Source organism: Schistocerca nitens, chromosome 8, assembly GCF_023898315.1.
Source record: "Schistocerca nitens isolate TAMUIC-IGC-003100 chromosome 8, iqSchNite1.1, whole genome shotgun sequence".
NCBI classification, from domain to species: Eukaryota; Metazoa; Arthropoda; class Insecta; order Orthoptera; family Acrididae; genus Schistocerca; species Schistocerca nitens.
This window is the reverse complement of record NC_064621.1, coordinates 51,038,112-51,054,369: the sequence shown is the minus strand read 5'-3', so window position 1 is coordinate 51,054,369 and position 16,258 is coordinate 51,038,112. Positions and strand designations below refer to the sequence as shown.

The 16,258-nt window shown below is 44.6% G+C and overlaps 1 protein-coding gene across 1 annotated transcript in view; it reads right to left on the bottom strand.

Annotated features, from left to right (window-relative positions):
- Nucleotides 1-16,258, bottom strand: part of LOC126199152 (gastrula zinc finger protein XlCGF8.2DB-like) — a 46,799-nt gene that overhangs the window by 21,872 nt on the left and 8,669 nt on the right. The window contains exon 2 of the mRNA XM_049935908.1: nucleotides 1,029-1,415. Coding sequence (XP_049791865.1) covers nucleotides 1,029-1,415 — 387 coding nt within the window. The remainder of the gene's footprint in view (nucleotides 1-1,028; nucleotides 1,416-16,258) is intronic.

Below are 16,258 nucleotides of genomic sequence, written 5' to 3'. Positions count from 1 at the left end.
TTGGGCATGGATGTGTGTGATGTCCTTAGGTTAGTTAGGTTTAAGTAATTCTAAGTGTAGAGGACTGATGACCTCAGATGTTGTCCCATAGCGCTTTGAGCCGTTTGAACCATCACCTGCACCAATTACTGTCCATTATGCATTCCGAAGGTCGTGGGCAATTCCAGCAGGACAATGCGACACCCAACACGTGAAGAGTTGCTACACAGTGTCTCCAGGAACCTCTTCTGAGTTTAAACACTTCCGCTGACCACCAAACTCCCGAGACATGAATATTTTTTAGCATATCTGGGATTATTTGCAACGTGCTGTTCAGAAGAGATCTCCACCAGCTCGTATTCTTACGGATTTATGGTCAGCCCTTAAGGATTCGTGGTTTCAGTTCCCTCCAGCACTACTTCAGACATTAGTCGAGTCCATGCCACGTCGTGTTCCGGCACTTCTGCGTGCTCGCGGGGGCCCTACACGATATTAGGCAGGTGTACCAGTTTCTTTGGCTCTTCAGTGTATGTAGTGCCAGAAACCTACATCTACGTCCATACTCTGAAGGCCATCTTAAAGTTTCTAATATTTTCAGTGATTTACGTCCTAGTTAATCCACATAACAATAAATACAGCGAAATGAATAGAAAGCAATCCAACTGGTTTTAAAAGGTAATCTGTTCTCTTCTTTTCACGTCTAGTACAGTGTCTACTTTTTCAGGAATGAATAATTATGTTTTTATTGTATAACTTGGTGGTGTGATGTCCTTCCTGAAGCTGCTAAGGTAATCTATGTTAGGGAAATCCTGTGTACCATCTGTCTGTGTATCATGTCAACAGCATTTGCCTAAACGAGGGAGGGAAACTGCCTGATAGTTGTTAATCCGCTGTGCAGATTGGATCCGAATCTGGCCTATATCCGTGCCCTGCAAACTATATCATTGCCCATTACCCTATACGAGAAGGTCCGGTTTGGAGATGTACACGAAAAGGTTAGTCAGGGAAAGTAAGACTAACCGGAAGTATACGTAGTTCCCAAAACGTACCTCACAGGTGAAGGGCTTCTCACCGGTGTGCCTACGCATGTGCTGCTTGAGTAGTACCGAGCGCGTGAAGGCCTTGTCGCAGAGCGTGCACGCGTGCGGCCGCTCCCCCGTGTGTATGCGCACGTGCGCGTTGTAGGCGACTCGCTGGTTGAAGCGGCGCCCGCAGTCGGCGCAGGCGTACTCCTTGCGGTTGCGGTGGATCTTCATGTGCGAGCTGAGGTAGCCGCGGTCGTTGAACACCTTACCGCACTCGGGGCAGACGGCGGCGAACTCCTGCGTGCCCGCGTGCACCGACACGTGGTACTTGTAGTTGCGCAGCTGGCTGAACGACTTCCCGCACTCGGCGCACTGGTGCGGCTTCTCCCCCGTGTGCGTGCGCGCGTGCACCTGCAAAGGTGTACAGTGGCCGAAAGCGGAACATGCGTGGGCTGAGCGAAAGAGAAGAAGAGATGAGCTGAGAATGGAGAAAAGAGTGAGGGATTTGTCGAAGAGTTTGGAGATAGTAATGTTGCAGAAGATGGAAATGGAGAAGGTGATGATACTGATGTATGATACAGAGACATTGTCATGGAAATATGAATGCAGTAGAATGAGTGAAACGAAGGTATAGTAGATACAATGGTAGTGGGAGATGAAGAGTAGAAAGAATTCAAGAGAGAATAAGAAGAGAAAGAAACGTAGACAAAAATGAGGGCGAAGGGGCAGAGGAAGGTGAAGCAAAGGAGATTACAGTGCAGAGATCAGCGTTAATAGGGAATTTTGTTATCGAGCTTACCTTTCAGAAGAAACAAGATCCAGTAAACGTGCTATGTGCTGGAAGGCAGAGCGATGAAGAAAACGTTACAGCGAAGAACACAGATGCAACAGAAAATGTAATTAGTAAACATAAACTTTTGCATAAACGGAGACTGATGACCATAGATGTTAAGTCCCATAGTGCTCAGAGCCATAAACGGAGCTTTATATACGTACAATACCATTGGAGGTAAGAAGAGACAGGAAATACTTCAGCGAAAATCTCTGCTGCTGTAAGAGGATCTACCAGCGAGTATTTCTGTAGAAAGAGGCAAGAGCTCAAGGAAGCATCTGCTATATGTTACTCGAAGCTGGAAGAGTCAAAACTTTCAAATGTGTGGGAGTTAAAGCATTTGTAGAAAGCGCAAGAATTCTTTTGTTGATTGAACGAAACGAAACAGGAGAAAGAGGAGTGGAAGATAATGCTGACTCGAAGGAAAAGATGCCACTGCATATAGCTAAGCAACGAGAGAAGAAACCATCAAATGAACTGCAGTAATTAATAAGCAAGAAACATCAATCAAGAAGGCCCATATAATACGAGAGGACAATAAATCTGGAGATTTTATTTAAGAGGCGAGGTTTTGCTATGTTTGGCGTAGACATTGTGTTCTCGTAAGCCATTTTCTACGTGTTACGTCACAATATGAATTTTGTGTGATGCACGAATGTAGTTCAGTGAACTTAAGAGCGCACACTACATTTACGACAGTCACCCACCGACGGAGAAGGGTGATTATTAGCTGGAGCAAACATTCATAGTTGAAGACGAGTAGTACATTGTCTATGCCAATGGTTCCCGGCCGGCCGGTGTGGCCGTGCGGTTCTAGGCGCTTCAGTCTGGAACCGCGTGACCGCTACGGTCGCAGGTTCTAATCCTGCCTCGGGCATGGATGTGTGTGTTGCCCTTAGGTTAGTTAGGTTTAAGTAGTTCTGAGTTCTAGGGGACTGATGACCACAGATTTTAAGTCCCATGGTGCTCAGAGCCATTTGAACCATTTGAACCAACCAATGGTTCCCAATCTTTCTGAGACTGTCAGCCCTGAGTACAGTCAGATATTGGCTAGTATTCACTCACCTCCACCAACCATCTGCCACATTAGCGCCCAACTAAACTTGACAATGAGAAAGAATTTTCTTTGAATGATTTTATTTTTTTAATGATGCAAGATGATATTTACTTTTCGTAGGTGTCTTATTAAACCCCCAAATAATGAGTCAATGAGGCAAGTGGTTCCGCTTTATTCTAACAACATTTTATTTTTATTTATAGACAGATGAAGTAACGCGAATGTTACTTACAACTCCTTCCCAGAAAAGAAAGCTAATTACCCGCATTGATTGTAGATACTTACTACAAAATGTACTTTCCCGGCACCACCCCTCTTCCTGGTGACGTTTGCTTCACTCACACCCTACAACCCAGTTTTAAAAACAAACAAGTCACTGGGGGCATACTATACCTACGGCTTGTGTACCACTACATTCCTGGTCTCTTTGCCCCTAAAATGGTAGAAATTAGAAGACTTTAGGCTGGCAATGCTTTGCGTCTGACCACTTCAGCATAGTAATGTAGTAGCCAATACATAATTACTGCTGTGTAGTAATCTCAATAAAATCGCTTATTGCAGTGAAGTAAATAATGTAGCAGTTCCTGGCCAACTGTGAGAACTACATACAACTGGGAGAAAGCATTTTCATGAGGTATTTAAGCATGTGTGTATCAATTTTTCTGTCGCAGATGTGTGATACGAAGTATATGTACAGTAGGTGGACTATGTGAGAAACAAGGACGAAATTCATACATTCGTTTCACAAGCTGTAACCTCCACCTCATTGTATCATGCGTTAATGCTAGTATTTGAAATAAAAAATGTAATTATTGGTACCTTATGTAATCAGCATTACAGTTTTTCGAAATAGTGATGATGATAGTAATTATCATTTGAAAATAGTTCGGTTTCGAGTCACAAACATTACTGAACCTATTTTTTTTATCCCTTAGAGGGGGTAAATTACCGCAGGTTGAGAACCATTGATCTATGCGCTATAGTACCGCCAGCTGCTGGGGAGACCTGTTTGTAAACAAGCGGACGTGAGCCTACACAGCCGGTGATACCGCGCGAGACGTGAAGAAGATTGATAGTTGCCACGCCAAGCAGTGCTTGTAAATAGAGGCAGCAGGTCGCTCATTATGAACCGGGTACGGCGCACTGATTAAATCGACAGCAGGAATTGAAGAGAGGGAGTAAATACGTTAACGTTTGGGGATCTGAATACAGTTCTGTAAATGTAATGTATGGATGTTCCTGGCAGACTGAACCTGTGTGCCGGACCGAGACTCAAAATTGGAACCTTTGCCTTTCGTCGGCAAGTGCTCTACCAGATGAGCTATCGAAGTATGACTTACGACCCATCCTCAGAGATTTATTTCCTCCATTACTCGCCTCATACCCTCTTTCTGGAATCTCATGTATGTAATTAGGTAACTACAGGAAATTCTACATAACAACAGTTAATTATTAAAATTTGGGAAGCGTGTGTGATGGTGAAACTTTGGCCATCCTTTGGTATCCGGAGTAGCAGGTCGAAGCCGGTGTGGCAATACCCTGCATTGGTTCAAATGGCTCTGAGCACTATGGGACTTAACATCTGAGGTCATCAGTCCCCTAGAACTTACAAGGGAATCTCCCCATCGCACCCCCCTCAGATTTAGTTATAAGTTGGCACAGTGGATAGGCCTTGAAAAATTGAACACAGATCAATCAAGAAACAGGAAGAAGTTGTGTGGAACTATGAAAAAATAAGCAAAATGTACAAACAGAGTAGTCCATGTGCAAGATAAGCAACACAAGGAAAGTGTGAGACGAGGAGCGCCGTGGTCCCGTGGTTAGCGTGAGCGGCTGTCGAACGAGAGGTCCTTGGTTCAAGTCTTCCCTCTAGTTTAATTTCTTTATTTTCGCAGTTATGATCTGTCCGTTCGTTCATTGACGTCTCTGTTCACTGTAATAAGTTTAGTGTCTGTGTTTTGCGACCGCACCGCAAAACCGTGCGATTAGTAGACGAAAGGACGTGCCTCACCAATGGGAACCGGAAACATTTGGTCGCAAGGTCATAGGTTAACCGATTCCTCCACAGGAAAACACGTCTGATATATTCTATACGACACTGGTGACGGCATGTGCGTCACATGACAGGAATATGTTGTCGACCCACCTAACTTGTACACTTGGCGAATGGGTAAAAAGATTCTTCTACCTTGCCCGATTTAGGTTTTCTTGTGGATGTGATAATCACTCCCAAAAAAGTGATGAAAACATAAGAGTTTCTCACATAAACTGCAACAAATGAATGCAACAGTTTCACAGTCGCACAGCTTTCCCTGTGCTCTGTCAAAACATATGTTTTTAACTTTTTCAAATTTTTCCGTGTGTAGACCGTCAAATCCTGCATATGTCCAAGAAAATCTGAACATGTCATGGAATTTTGGAGAGCGAAGTTGATTGTGTGTGAGTGCCTGAACTTTGATAGTTGTCTGAAAATAAAAAATTAAAATTCTCAATCGAGGGAAGACTTGAACCAAGGACCTATCGTTCCACAGCTGCTCGCGTTAACCACAGGACCACGGCGCTACTGAGCTTCTACTCTCCTTAATGTTGCCTATCGTTAGCATGGACTACTCAGTTTGTATATTTTGCTTATTTTTTTCATAGTTCCACACAACTTCTTCCTGTTTTCTCGATTGATCTGTGTTCAGTTTTTCAAGGCCTATCCACTGTGCCAACTTATAACTAAATCTGAGGGGGGTGCGATGGGGAGGTTCCCTTGTTAGAACTACTTAAACCTAACTAAACTAAGGACATCACACACATCCATGCCCCAAGGTAGGATTCGAACCTGCGACCGTAGCAGTCGCGCCGTTCCGGACTGAAACACCTAGAACCGCTCGACCACAGCGGCCTGCGATACCCTGCGTTATTGCCAGATTAATTCAAGATGGCCGATCCAAGATGGCGGTCATAGCTGTGGCATGCCACACTCACGTCCTATGGGAGATCAAATTTTGGCAGGAAAGTAGGTCAACTGGGCTACTTCCACTAACCTACTCTCCTCCCCTCCCGCCCCCCCCCCCCTCCCTTCCTCTCCACCGGCCGCTGTGGTCGAGCGGTTCTGGACGCTTCAATCAGGAACCGCGCTGCTGCTATGTTCGCAGGCTTGAATCGTGCCTCGGGCATGGATGTGTGTGATGTCCTTAGGTTAGTTAGGTTTAAGTAGTTCTAAGTCTAGGGGACTGATGACCTCAGATGTTAAGTCCCATAGTGCTCAGAGCCATTTGAGCCATTTGAACCGTCCTCTCCCCACCCCTCCCTACCTGGAAATTGGTGGGAAAAGTACTTAGTCTGTGCTGGGCTGTTGGATGTTTATTTAAACAATTTGAGTTGTCATAGACAGTAGCTCCATCTGGTGTATTCACCATGAGGTCCAGAGTTGAAGTGATCTGGTTCACAACACCAGCACCAGAGGACGCTGTCGGCCCTCACCCATCCCGTGATGTAATCCTAGATTGCGTTCTAGGGATAAAATGGAGATATAAGGATTCAGACTGTGGCTAGCTGTTGAACTGGGACGAATGTAATTGTTTACTGTGCTCAATAGAAGACATGTTTGTGCTGGAGATGAAGGAGCATATTAGCTGTAATCATGCATTTGGGGACTGTTTCGAGAGCAATGATATTTGGTGAAGAAGAATACGCTTCATGAAATAATGAAGATGGACTAAGTTACATTTCACAACTGACACTGATAAATGCGTGTGCTGTAACTCTAGACCAGTCGATGAAAGTCCAGTCAGTCTTCCAAAGCATAAGAGGCAAGACATTCACTCCAGAGTTTCTGCACCCCGCTGGAAGAGAGGCAATGCGCTTAGCTCCCTGCCCCCCAGAGTCTTCGTGTCGGCTTACAGCACGGTTATGCGGTAGCCGTAAGGCCACATGATAAGCACTTCCTGTCGTGTTGGAAATACGCGCAGCCCTCATCCTTCCAATACCTGGTGCATGAATAACCTTTGTCAATGAACATGAACTGCTTCAGGAGTTATTACATGTGGTGCTGTGGAATATCGTCACATACATAACGAGGGTATCACAGCAACTAAATGTACTACTGCACAAAGAGAGAGAGAGAGAGACAGCCCTTCAGATGATGTGAGAATATTTAAACAATTACACATTTTATTCTGACGAGTATCACGACAAGTACACTTGAACACAGACTCTAAAAAGATTGCGACAAACTTGTGAAACCTCCCTGAGACACTTCAAATGCTTTTGTGGGAAATAGATCCCGATACCAACATCAGCTGCAGGATCTGATGTTACACGCCAAAACGACGATATTTGGAAGTCTAAATAAATGTCCCTGTAACTCTAAACCGGATGCGCACAACTTTTTGAGTTTCAGCTGCTTGTTTGAAGACACTGCCAGAGAGAGCAAAAACTGTCTGAGTTCTACAGCTGTTGTGTTCATTACTTTATTGAAACGGTGAGTGGGCTTAGTTTTACATTTGCCGCTGCTGGAGTCACGGACGTTACTTTCTTCAATTCTCGAGTCACAGACGGGAAAGTCGGAACAATTACTCAAACAGAATTTTGAAGTACTGTCTTACAGACGAGAAAAATGGCTAGAGTTTTCGGTGAATTTTCGATGTTCTTCAGCTTTTGGTCTGGAGATGCTCTAAAACCACAATGGCGGCCGAGGGACAGCATCCCTTGAGAGGTGGATGGTCTGCTTGGACGTGTCTCTGAACACTCAAACAAAGAAGATATCATGTTACTCACAGAACTTCCAGTAGATAACTTTCCCCCTCTTATTCGAACCAGTCTCCAGAGGATCTTGTGCCCTGTACAAAGAATGGCTTGTAAATGGAGCATTCTGAAATGGAAATGACCGTTTGGCGTCAGTGGCCGGGAGGCCCCTTGCGGGGCAGGCCCGGCCGCCTTGGTGCAGGTCTTATTACATTCGACGCCACAGTGGGCGACCTGCGCGCCGGATGGGGATGAAATGATGATGAAGGCAGCACAACTGTCCACAGCTCGTGGTCGTGCGGTTCTCGCTTCCCGCGCCCGGGTTCCCGGGTTCGATTCCCGGCGGGGTCAGGGATTTTCTCTGCCTCGTGATGACTGGGTGTTGTGTGATGTCCTTAGGTCAGTTAGGTTTAAGTAGTTCTAAGTTCTAGGGGACTGATGACCATAGACGTTGAGTCCCATAGTGCTCAGAGCCACAGCACAACACCCAGTCCCTGAGAGGAGAAAATCCCCGCCCCAGCCGGATTCAAATGGTTCAAATGGCTCTGAGCACTATGGGACTTAAATTCTGAGGTCATCAGTCCCCTAGAACTTAGAACTAATTAAAACTAACTAACCTAAGGACATCACACACATCCATGCCCGAGGCAGGATTCGAACCTGCGACCGTAGCGGTCGCGCGGTTCCAGACTGTAGCGCCTAGAACCGCATGGCCACAGCGGCCGGCGCCCCAGTCGGGAATCGAACCCGGGCCCGTAGGACGGCAATCCGTCACGCTGACCACTCAGCTATCGGGGAGGACAATGGAGCATTCTGATTAGCTCTTACTGAATTTATTCGCCGAACTGCTGCTGCTGCTGCTGTGGAAGCACTGTCCACCATTTTATGCAGACAAGACTCATTGGCAAAAGTATTTTGTACAGATCGGGAAAACATACAGCAGTCATATGGGACTGACAGTTAAACCCTGTATCGGAATACGATCCGATACATCAAAACAATGCCACGCCGGCAAGGGACAGTGCTGCATGCCTTCCTACTTTGCTAGCAGATGAAGGTTTATTATGACACAGGCGGTCTCCGATTCTTTCTTCCGAAGATAAGCAAACAAACCCAGTAGTGTTCATAAGAGCCATCCGGAATGTTTTCCGAAGAAATTAGACCGAATAACAGATGATAAGCTTTGTGGTAGTTTATACACGCGGAGATCTCTTGCTGTGGGCCGCTGACATGGCGGAAAGGTGCACACCTAATAACAGTTCGAAAGCGCATTCTTAGACAAGTTCTGGTCCATCGCAGTATAAGAGAGACTGAGGCGCAAAGTGTAAGTACAGAGGGCTCAGAAGATACTCTGAGAAGTATCTAAATAAAACCCATTACTGGACGAACTCGATATCACACGTAGATGTTCTAAAAATATTAAAAAGCTGCCACCGGCTAACATACGTGAGAAATTAATCACTGCCCTTGAGGAATCCTTTCAGTTTTCGATTGCATTGATTTTATTTACGGAGAGAGACCTGTGTAACCACAAAATGATAGTGCGCAGGCAGAACCCACACGAACTAATGAACAACATGGCGGGAGTGGCAACAACAACCAACACGGTTGGCAGCCATATCCCCACGGCAACAATGTCAAATGTCAACAGGAACCAATTTGATAATGGAAAGAGGCAAAAATTCAGGCGAGGGTATAAAAATAACCAGGGACGGAATTTCAGTCGGACAGGATTTAGCAAGCGTACAATGCGCCGCCCACCGGAGGCAATGATCCGAACGGCCACTGGCAAGTGCAGAACGCAACCAGGCGACAAAGTAATCCGCCGCCATCTGGTTATAATCAGCACAATCAAAATTACGTTTCGAATAGCGGCCAGGGACAACGACATTTCGAATCGAGAACCGTGCAAGATACTAATTGGCGAAACCAGACGTGTAATGTGCACATAGTTGTGGTTACCCCTAACGAACAGATCAGTGCTCAGAGCAATTGGGAAAACACGAACCGGTCTCGATAGACCCCCGTTCATGATCAGTAAAGAGGCTGGGGGCATGGAACTAGTTAATAGCAGTTTTTTAAACACGACGACTGTGGTGATATCAAAGATGACCTGCGTCAGGAGAATATTACCAACCGTGTAGACAGAAATGAAGACACAGTCCATGGGGTAATCAGTGCACAAATGTTTGGTTTAAGGGTACCCATAATACTGGACACTGGAGCTACCACTAATTCCACAGGGTCTGTTTGACCAGTTACAAAAACGCGGACACATACCGACGCTTCCAGTCCAAAACTGTAAAATCCAATCAGCCGTAGGAGGCTAGTCTAAAGACGGAAAATTGCAGGCATGAATTCCTATTCAGATTCAGAGCTTCTCTTTACAATGCATTTTTCTTGTGGTTGAAAGGTTAATAGTAAACTGGCTTATCGGCATGGACACCTTTAGGAAGTACCAAGCACAAATTGACATTGGTAAGGGGAAGTGTCATTTCTTTGTGAACAACTAACAATATTCAGTAGATATATAAAGATGGTATCTGTTCTTTCGGACATGTCCGAAAGAACAGATACCATCTTCATATATACTGATCGTGACCGGGCCAAATATCTCACGAAATAAGCGCCAAACGAAAAAAACTACAAAGAACGAAACTCGTCTAGCTAGCGGGCCAACCATAGCGCCATCTGGTTTCCCCCTTCAAGCTAGACGAGTTTCGTTCTTTGTAGTTTTTTCGTTTGATGCTTATTTCGTGAGATTTTTGGCCCGGTCACTATCAATGGACCACCCTGTATATATAGCTAAGGCTCACCGGTCATTTGACCACCTTCTTCTGTGGAGATGCACAAACACTGCCCGAACTCTTACGGGAATCGGCAGTAAAGCCGCGAGTAATAATGGGCGGGGGCTCTATGAATATAGTGCGGGATAATAAGTTGCGAATGTGGGTCTTACGGGAGGCGTGCCACAGATGAGTCCCTGCAGCCGCACTATCCTATGTGTCCTCGGTGGCTCAGATGAATAGAGCGTCTGCCATGTAAGCAGGAGAGCCGGGGTTCGAGTCCCAGTCGGGGCACACATGTCCCCGTTGATTTATATCAACGCCGGTATGCAGCTATGGGTATTCATTTCATTGTAATATTCAGTAGACCTAGGGAAGTCAAACGCCAGAGAAAGCAAACGAAAATGCACTGGTGACGTTTGAATGCAATTCTTCTGTCCTACCGTCATGTTTGTAAACATGCAGGGAATTGAGCAAGGAAATATCCCCTGAGATCGTGCGCACTGAGGTAAGAGTCAGCTTGTATTACAGAAGAACTGCCGGAGCTTTTATTGCGTTTTGCTCATGTTTTTGAACGACTAGCTACCATAATCAAAGGATACAAATACAAAATGGAGGTGTATCCACACGAAACCTTCTGCTTTGACGAACCACTTAAATTGGAAGGAACACACAGAAAATGTTACGGGGACGGCTAACCAGGGACTGCGTTTTATTGGCGAGACAATTAGAAAATGTGACAGACCTAATAAGGAGACTACCTACACTACGCTTGCCCGTCCTCTTTTAGAATACTGCTGCGCGGTGTGGGATCCTTACCATATAGGACTGACGGAGTACATCGAAAAAGCTCAAAGAAAGGCAGCACGTTTTGTATTATCGCGAAATATGGGAGAGAGTGTCACAGAAAAGATACAGGATTTGGGCTGGAAATCATTAAAAGAAAGGCGTTTTTCGTTGCGACGGAATCTTCCCACGAAATTCCAATCACCAGCTTTCTCCTCCGAATGCGAAAATATTTTATTGACACCGACCTACATAGGGAGGAACGATCACAACGGTAAAATAAGGGAAATCAGAGCTCGTAGGAAAAGATATAGGTTTCATTCTTTCCGCGCGCTATACGAGGTTGGAGTAATAGAGAATTGTGAAAGTGGTTCGATGAACCCTCTGCCAGACACTTGAATGTGATTTGCAGAGTATCCATGTAGATGTAGATGTAGATACGGGCCAGAGCGTGGGAAATACCTTAACTTCATGCTGTTTAAACGCACTGTAGGCATGCGACTGAGACGCAGCGCATGTAAATAGCGAAATGGGGCGAGGAGAGGAATGCACACGCGCACTACTACCTAGCTTTCAGGTTGGTAACCTCCTCGAATGCTCACAGCACAGCGTAAACCGACGGATCGCCGCCACACGACGATAACTTAGCAAAGAAACGTCAAGCAATCTACATGAAGAGAAACCTTATAACATGAGTTGAATGTTGTTGTTGTTGTGGTCTTCAATCCTGAGACTGGTTTGATGCAGCTCTCCACGCTACTCTATCCTCTGAATCTGCTTAGTGTATTCATCTCTTGGTCTCCCTCTACCATTTCTACCCTCCACGCTGCCCTCCAATGCTAAATTTGTGATCCCTTGATGCCTCAGAACATGTCCTACCAACCGAACCCTTCTTCTAGTCAAGTTGTGCCACAAACTCCTCTTCTTCCCAATCCTATTCAGTACCTCCTCATTAGTTATCTGATCAACCCATCTAATCTTCAGCATTCTTCTGTAGCACCACATTTCGAAAGCTTCTATTCTCTTGTTGTCCAATTATCGTCCATGTTTCACTTCTCTGAGAGAATTACAATGTCATCGGTGAACCTTAAAGTTTTTATTTCTTCTGCATGGATTTTAATACCTACTCCGAACTTTTCTTTTGTTTCCTTTACTGCTTGCTCAATATACAGATTGAATAGCATCGGGGAGAGGCTATAACTCTGTCTCACTCCCTTCCCAACCACTGCTTCCCTTTCATGTCCCTCGACTCTTATAACTGCCATCTGGTTTCTGTACAAATTGTAAATAGCCTTTCTCTCCCTGTATTTTACCCCTGCCACCTTCAGAATTTGAAAGAGAGTATTCCAGTCAACATTGTCAAAAGCTTTCTCTAAGTCTACAAATGCTAGAAACGTAGGTTTGCCTTTTCTTAATCTTTCTTCTAAGATAAGTCGTAAGGTTAGTTTTGCCTCACGTGTTCCAACATTTCTACGGAATCCAAACTGATCTTCCCCGAGGTCGGCTTCTACTAGTTTTTCCATTCGTCTGTAAAGAATTCGTGTTAGTATTTTGCAGCTGTGGCTTATTAAACTGATTGTTCGGTAATTCTCACATCTGTCAACACCTGCTTTCTTTTGTATTGGAATTATTACATTCTTCTTGAAGTCTGAGGGTATTTCGCCTGTTTCATACATCTTGCTCACCAGATGGTAGAGTTTTGTCATGAATGGCTCTCCCAAGGCCGTCAGTAGTTCTAATGGAATGTTGTCTACTACCGGGGCCTTGTTTCGACTCAGGTCTTTCAGTGCTCTGTCAAACTCTTCACGCAGTATCGTATCTCCCATTTCATCTTCATCTACATCCTCTTCCATATCCATATTGTCCTCAAGTACAGCGCCCTTGTATAGACCCTCTATACAAACATGTTCCGGGAAAATCAGGAATACAGAAATACAAGTCGCTGAGGAATGAAATAAATAGGAAGTGCAGGGAAGCTAAGACGAAATGGCTGCAGGAAAAATGTGAAGACATCGAAAAAGATATGATTGTCGGAAGGACAGACTCAGCATACAGGAAAGTCAAAACAACCTTTGGTGACATTAAAAGCAACGGTGGTAACATTAAGAGTGCAACGGGAATTCCATTGTTAAATGCAGAGGAGAGAGCAGATAGGCGGAAAGAATACATTGAAAGCCTCTATGAGGGTGAAGATTTGTCTGATGTGATAGAAGAAGAAACAGGAGTCGATTTAGAAGAGATAGGGGATCCAGTATTAGAATCGGAATTTAAAAGAGCTTTGGAGGACTTACGGTCAATTAAGGCAGAAGGGATAGACAACATTCCATCAGAATTTCTAAAATCATTGGGGGAAGTGGCAACAAAACGACTATTCACGTTGGTGTGTAGAATATATGAGTCTGGCGACATACCATCTGACTTTCGGAAAAGCATCATCCACACAATTCCGAAGACGGCAAGAGCTGACAAGTGCGAGAATTATCGCACAATCAGCTTAACAGCTCATGCATCGAAGCTGCTTACAAGAATATGGAAAAGAAAATTGAGAATGCGCTACGTGACGATCAGTTTGGCTTTAGGAAAAGTAAAGGGACGAGAGAGGCAATTCTGACGTTACGGCTAAAATAATGGAAGCAAGGCTAAAGAAAAATCAAGACACTTTCATAGGATTTGTCGACCTGGAAAAAGCGTTCGACAATATAAAATGGTGCAAGCTGTTCGAGATTCTGAAAAAAGTAGGGGTAAGCTATAGGGAGAGACGGGTCATATACAATATGTACAACAACCAAGAGGGAATAATAAGAGTGGACGATCAAGAACGAAGTGCTCCTATTAAGAAAGGTGTAAGACAAGGCTGTAGCCTTTCGCCCCTACTCTTCAATCTGTACATCGAGGAAGCAATGATGGAAATAAAAGAAAGGTTCAGGAGTGGAATTAAAATACGAGTTGAAAGGATATCAATGATACGATTCGCTGATGACATTGCTATCCTGAGTGAAAGTGAAGAAGAATTAAATGATCTGCTGAACGGAATGAACAGTCTAATGAGTACACAGTATGGTTTGAGAGTAAATCGGAGAAAGACGAAGGTAATGAGAAGTAGTAGAAATGAGAACAGCGAGAAACTAAACATCAGGATTGATGGTCACGAAGTCAATGAAGTTAAGGAATTCTGCTACCTAGGCAGTAAAATAACCAATGACGGACGGAGCAAGGAGGACATCAAAAGCAGACTCGCTATGGCAAAAAAGGCATTTCTGGCCAAGAGAAATCTACTAATATCAAATACCGGCCTTAATTTGAGGAAGAAATTTCTGAGGATGTACGTCTGGAGTACAGCACTGTATGGTAGTGAAACATGGACTGTGGGAAAACCGGAACAGAAAAGAATCGAAGCATTTGAGATGTGGTGCTATAGACGAATGTTGAAAATTAGGTGGACTGATAAGGTAAGGAATGAGGAGGTTCTACGCAGAATCGGAGAGGAAAGGAATATGTGGAAAACACTGATAAGGAGAAGGGACAGGATGATAGGACATCTGCTAAGACATGAGGGAATGACTTCCATGGTACTAGAGGGAGCTGTAGAGGGCAAAAACTGTAGAGGAAGACAGAGATTGGAATACGTCAAGCAAATAATTGAGGACGTAGGTTGCAAGTGCTACTCTGAGATGAAGAGGTTAGCACAGGAAAGGAATTCGTGGCGGGCCGCATCAAACCAGTCAGTAGACTGATGACAAAAATAAATAAATAAATAAATAAATAAATATACTCCTTCCACCTTTCTGCTTTCCCTTCTTTGCTTAGAACTGGGTTTCCATCTGAGCTCTTGATATTCATACAAGTGGTTCTCTTTTCTCCAAAGGTCTCTTTAATTTTCCTGTAGGCAGTATCTGTCTTACCCCTAGTGAGATAAGCCTATACATCCTTACATTTGTCCTCTAGCCATCCCTGCTTAGCCATTTTGCACTTCCTGTCGATCTCATTTTTGAGACGTTTGTATTCCTTTTTGCCTGCTTCATTTACTGCATTTTTATATTTTCTCCTTTCATCAATTAAATTCAATATTTCTTCTGTTGTCCAAGGATTTCTACTAGCCCTCGTCTTCTTACCTTCTTGATCCTCTGCTGCCTTCACTACTTCGTCCCTCAGAGCTACCCATTCTTCTTCTACTGTATTTCTTTCCCCCATTCCTGTCAATTGTTCCCTTATGGTCTCCCTGAAACTCTGTACAACCTCTGATTTATTCAGTTTATCCAGGTCCCACCTCCTTAAATTCCCACCTTTTTGCAATTTCTGATACTGAGTGAAAATCCGTGATGGATGGATATGTCTCATTTGTTTTTCTTGCGAGTGGTACCAGTGTGTCTTAGGAACAGAGACGTAATCGTCTTACAGTCGACCAGTTACTAAGAAGACACGATTGCAACGGCTATGTTACTTCCACAAGCAGGCTTGGTTCTAACGGTGCAGGCAAGTATCACTAACGATATCCATGTTAAAAACCATATACGGTTTATAAACCGAGGTATGGTATTATTGCTCCCGAATAAAGTGGTCTTCCACACAATATCGCGACATTGTATATACACTCCTGGAAATTGAAATAAGAACACCGTGAATTCATTGTCCCAGGAAGGGGAAACTTTATTGACACATTCCTGGGGTCAGATACATCACATGATCACACTGACAGAACCACAGGCATATAGACACAGGCAACAGAGCATGCACAATGTCGGCACTAGTACAGTGTATATCCACCTTTCGCAGCAATGCAGGCTGCTATTCTCCCATGGAGACAATCGTAGAGATGCTGGATGTAGTCCTGTGGAACGGCTTGCCATGCCATTTCCACCTGGCGCCTCAGTTGGACCAGCGTTCGTGCTGGACGTGCAGACCGCGTGAGACGACGCTTCATCCAGTCCCAAACATGCTCAATGGGGGACAGATCCGGAGATCTTGCTGGCCAGGGTAGTTGACTTACACCTTCTAGAGCACGTTGGGTGGCACGGGATACATGCGGACGTGCATTGTCCTGTTGGAACAGCAAGTTCCC